Source organism: Egretta garzetta, unplaced genomic scaffold (assembly GCF_000687185.1).
Source record: "Egretta garzetta isolate BGI_Z169 unplaced genomic scaffold, ASM68718v1 scaffold25, whole genome shotgun sequence".
Lineage (NCBI taxonomy): Eukaryota > Metazoa > Chordata > Aves > Pelecaniformes > Ardeidae > Egretta > Egretta garzetta.
Genome location: NW_009259800.1, coordinates 445297 through 450447, shown reverse-complemented (window position 1 = coordinate 450447; position 5151 = coordinate 445297). Strand labels below are relative to the sequence as shown.

Sequence of the window (5151 nt, the reverse complement as noted above, 5' to 3'; positions counted from 1 at the left end):
TGCCATTTGTTTCTGGCTATTAAAAAACCCAGAGCTCTGTGAAGGCATGTTGTAGAACTTACCAGAAGTTAAGAGAGGTGAGAGACTGTATCTAATGGTAGCAAGCTGAACTACACACTTCTTTCTCAAGACACGCTGCAGACCACAAGCATCCCCATTTGCATGGGAACATTGATCCAATCACACTTACCCATCGAGTGTTCACTGCTTTAGTTTTACCTGGCAGTTAGTTCAGCTTTCCTCAGGTGCTTTAATTACATGCTTCAGGAAATCAAGGGAAGGTTAACTGTTAGCTCTGATTCAGCAAGAGAAGCATAACATGAGAAGCAAGAGGGAGAGAATGAGAAATGCAGCAACCAAGTATTGGCCTCAACTGAAGAACAGAAGACACTCTGAAGAGTTTTCCTAACAATGCATGAAAAGGTCGCTTGCTTAGAGATACTTGAAATACAACTTTATTATCTAAACAAAAGAGAATGGGAATGACAGAAACAAGATTTACCACTTAACATTCTGATGTGACTGCAGCAGTCTTATATTTGAAACTCAAAAGGGGAAGTAATTGCAGTCCAAAAAACAGCTAAATATGCAGGTCCAAAATATGAAGTTTTTTGTTTTGGTTTTTTTTTCATTTTGTTTTGTGTTTTTTTTTTTTTTTAAACTGCCACATTCACTCCGAAGCCCATTCATCTCTTTCAGCATCCCAAAGATTAAGCACATGTTCTGCTCAGCTAGATAATAAAGTGGCAAACACGCTGCACCACTGACATCACAGGACAGTTGCCTATAAAACTAGACTTCTGACGCTGGGCTCCAGCTTCATCCCTTCACAGGTCATCATCTTCATCTGGCAGTGCAGTGGTTTGAGCAATCTGGAACAAAGAATAACAGAATCATATGAAGTTACGTAAGAAGATATACTTAAGAACTGTTCTTCAGTTATTTGCCCCAGGAGTCCAAACACCAGTTACCAGGCCATGATTTGACCTCTCTGCCCTTTCTCACTTACCTGTAAGTCTTGCTCATACTGTGCTGCCAGTGCTGGGTCCATAACAACTTCAGGTGGTGCAAGAGCAGGCATGGCAACAAACTCCAAGTTAGGATCTCCAATTAGCTTTCTGGCAAGCCAGAGGAAAGGCTTCTCAAAGTTGTAGTTACTCTTAGCTGAAATGTCATAATACTGCAAAAAAGTACATATTATACATTATTAAAAAAGATATCCAACTGATATTTAGGGCATACCAAGATTAACATGCACACTATCAGCTCAACTTCTACATTAATATTTTTTGACTGCATGACTTCTGTTCACACTCTCAGAAACAGTTATAATACAAGTGTCTAAAAATGTACAGTTTCAGGCAAATAGGCAGAAATTGCCAATTGAAAACGTATCCAATCTGATCAAAGATGGAACTTTCAGGACATAATAGTGCATCTATCTTTTTCCTACCACTTGATCTACTTTAGTCTCACTTCTGTGTGATCTGATGAGATTTTGAACAGCAAAAGCCAAATGCACACAAGCTCTTTAAGAGCTTATCATAGCTTCTGCTCAAGACCAGTGATGATGATCTTTAACATCATCACCTCCCTCTTCCCTGAAGTTGGGTTCAAGCGGCCAACAGGATGTAAAATTGGAATATTATAGCCTGTAGTGACAAAGGCAGAACACTCGATTACTACATAGAACCCAACCACAGTCAACAGACCCAACAAATGATACCTACAAACTCATGCCAACATACCTGGAGATTCTTCTTCCTGTGGAAGACAATGGATTTTGCCTTGACTTTTCTGTCCTTAATATCCACTTTGTTGCCACACAACACTATAGGGATGTTTTCACATACTCGTACCAGATCTCTGTGCCAGTTGGGTACATTCTTGTAAGTAACTCTTGATGTTACATCAAACATTATGATGGCACACTGAGCTGCAAGAAAAGAACAGTCGAGTTACATCAGGAGAGCAAGCAGTTGCTTATAAGACAGGAGAGAAAAGAGGTACCCACAGAAACCCCACATTAGGGTTAAGTGTCAGCATTAACTTTTCCCTCTCAACTTCACAGTTCTGAGAGCCCACATTCTGTTAACAAGTGGCCCACGGCCATTTCATCTCACATCTTTAGGACCCAAACTTAAATTAATACAACAGTCCCACTGAGTAACATGGCATGGTCCAAGAATATACAAGGACTACAAAAGTCCACTTAGATTTACACAAGTATTTGACAGAAGTTACTAACACCTATTTAACTAATCTCAGACATCCTACTGAGGCTTTTGAGTAGGTTGAGAGCTTGTAGTCCACATCTCAGGATGCCCTTGTCCAGAACAGTTTTTCAAAGAACACAAGGGTGTGACTCGATCTTGATACTTCTACAGGAAAACCAACTATGTCAAACTCTAATAATCCCTTGCAAAATTTTATAGATACACAGGTACACACAGAACAGACCTCGGCCAAGCAGAAGTTAAGGAACACCATCAATGCTTCTTTAGAAAGACAACTAGACTCTGGCATGGAGAAGCACAACATCATTATATCTAAAATTTTTTACAGTTTGTGTGTTCCAAGTCCTTGCCTCAGCACAATCCATTAATACAGATATAGAACTGTACTAACTGAAGCACGTACTTTTACCTCTTCACCACTGAATTTTATCAGCAGTATCTTGTCATTTAAGGTGCACCATTACTCTTCATCAATACCAAAGCCTGCAATTGCATACTGAAACACAATCTCAGAATATTCCTGCATCAGTGTAAGTTGCCTAGCAAAGGAAATTATCATATTTACATGAAGAGTTTGAAGACCCAGACCCCAGCTCATCACTACAAGCCACACTGATGGCTTTCAGAGCAGCCAACATGAATAGAGTCAAAAACTGAACTGTAAGAGGTACAGAATATTCCCACATATACACACATCTTACCTTGGATGTAATAGCCATCTCGCAGGCCACCAAATTTCTCTTGCCCAGCTGTGTCCCATACGTTAAATTTAATAGGGCCTCTGTTAGTATGGAACACCAGAGGATGAACTTCAACACCCAGCGTTGCTACAGTAATAAGAAAAAGCAGTGCACTTAGCAACTCATGAATTGCACTTCTAATTGTAACCATTAGATCTCAAATGTTTCTTCAGACATACCTACATACTTCTTTTCAAATTCACCGGTCAAATGACGTTTTACAAATGTTGTTTTACCAGTGCCACCATCACCAACCAGGACAAGCTGTTGATAGAAAAAGGCAAAAGAGTCAGAGCAATACACTTCTAAAGAAATATCTCGTTTATTCTAGTGTAAATACTAATTATTACTACAAAGGTCCTACAAGATGGTGTAAACAGAAGACTGAATTCCCCATGAAGCAACTCACTGTATTAGAACCCAACCTGTTAAGCCTATCATGCTATACCTCGAGTCAGACTTACCTAGTTCCTACAGCTGAAAACTACAATGCACTGTGGATACGGTTCTACAAAACTACAAGTGACTGAATTAAGACTATTGGGGGTTTTCAACCGGAACGTGACCATATTTAGAGAGGAACTCATTTAAGCACCTGAACTGGAGAAACCCGCTGTAATCTTACAATTAAAAACCAAACAAAGAAAAAAACCTCAACCAACCACACTACTAAGCACTGGAATACTCTAGCCAAGTATTGTAAGAAACACAAGTAACAGTCTTCCATGAAGCAGTCTTAAGGACTTCTGGCTGTTAAGATAACAAACCCACCCCCCAAAAACCACCAGAATATTCTGAAATATTAAGGTTTTTTTCCCTAAACAGTTACTACTCTAATTCACTCTAAGCACTTTTTGCTTGTTACTGTCAAGTTCACCTCCAAAATTTACAAATCATTATATGGGCAAAGCATCACTAAAATTTCTTACAATAAACTACAAACAACATCAGATTGATACAGTGCAACAGAACCTTTCTGTCTAAGTTATATGCAGTACTACAATAAGCTAACTGCACCCTTAAGGAAACACCAGCACTTCGAACCCAAACCTGCCATCCACGTTGGCACTCGAGAGTCGCTCGTTACTTTTTCTACTGAAGGGCAAAAAGAAAAAAGATGGCAAACCAAACACAAAAAAACCCAAACAAACCACTCCCTTACCTTAAACTGCACTTGGGGCTCTCCTTGGGCGGCCATGCTGGGTCTGCAGGGGAAATGGAAGCATGTGAGCTCACAACAGGCGAGCTGACTCAAGGCCCAGCCGGAAGGGGCCGGGCGCCCTTTTCAGTTCCCAAATCGCCTCCCAAGGCGCGTGAGCCCCGTAACGTTAGGCAGCTACCGCCGCACCCCTTTGGCTTTCGGGCTCGAAAAAGGACAGGCTGAGCCGTGGCCGCCGAAGGACGCCTGACCGAAAGCTGGCCCCCGCCTCGCTCCCCAGAAAGCCCTCCCCAGCACGCCCAGAATCGACATCCCATACCTCGGGAGAATTTACCTTCCCACCTGGAGAGCCCAGAGCCAGTCCCCCGGGGCTCCCGAGCGGAGCCTTCCCCCGGCCGGGCCTCAGCCTCCCACCAACGGGCCTAACGCGCCCTCCCCGCTGGGAGCCACCATGACTGAGCAACGCGCGCCGCCTCCCCTCCCCCCCCAGACTCAGACTCGGGCCGTTGGAGGCCCCGCTCCATTTCCCCTCCTCGATCTCGCCCGCCCTTTTCTCTGCAAGGAAGCCAAGCACAGCTCCTACCCGTCCACCTCTCCCATCCGCGAGGCGGGGGGGAAGAAGGGCCGCCACGCAAGCCAGGTATCGCAGCTGCAACGCTCCCTCAGGCCCAACCTCGCCTTGCTGCAACCCAACCCATCCCCTACCCCCGCTCCCAGGCGGCAGCTAACGGTCACCACCATCCCCGCCGCTCACGCTTTTTAAAGCGGCCACGCTTCCTCCCGCCGGCTCTGAGAAGGAAGAGGAGGACGTCCCGACCCCGTTACCTTTCCCGAGGCTTCTCTCCGCGTCGCTCCCCTCAGTGACTGGGCGCTGGGAAGATGGCGGAAGCGCGGTTCAAATACCCGGAGAGCGACGCCGCGCGGCCGGCGGTAGGGGGAGGGGTCGGCCGTCACGTGGTAATGGGCGGGCGGGAGGCGGCCGGGCGCGCGAGTGCGCGGCCGTTGCTGGGCGGTT

At 45.0% G+C, this 5151-nt stretch overlaps 1 protein-coding gene across 1 annotated transcript; it reads right to left on the bottom strand.

The window, feature by feature from the left end:
- Positions 1-621: 621 nt before the first annotated feature.
- Positions 622-5071, bottom strand: RAN (RAN, member RAS oncogene family). Its single transcript, XM_009639837.2, has 7 exons — positions 4962-5071; positions 4140-4182; positions 3157-3241; positions 2939-3064; positions 1749-1936; positions 1010-1180; positions 622-872 (listed from the first exon to the last, which is right to left on the bottom strand). Exons 2-7 carry the CDS (start codon positions 4173-4175, stop codon positions 828-830), a joined length of 651 nt encoding a protein of 216 aa, XP_009638132.1. The 5' UTR covers positions 4176-4182; positions 4962-5071; the 3' UTR covers positions 622-827.
- Positions 5072-5151: the final 80 nt, after the last annotated feature.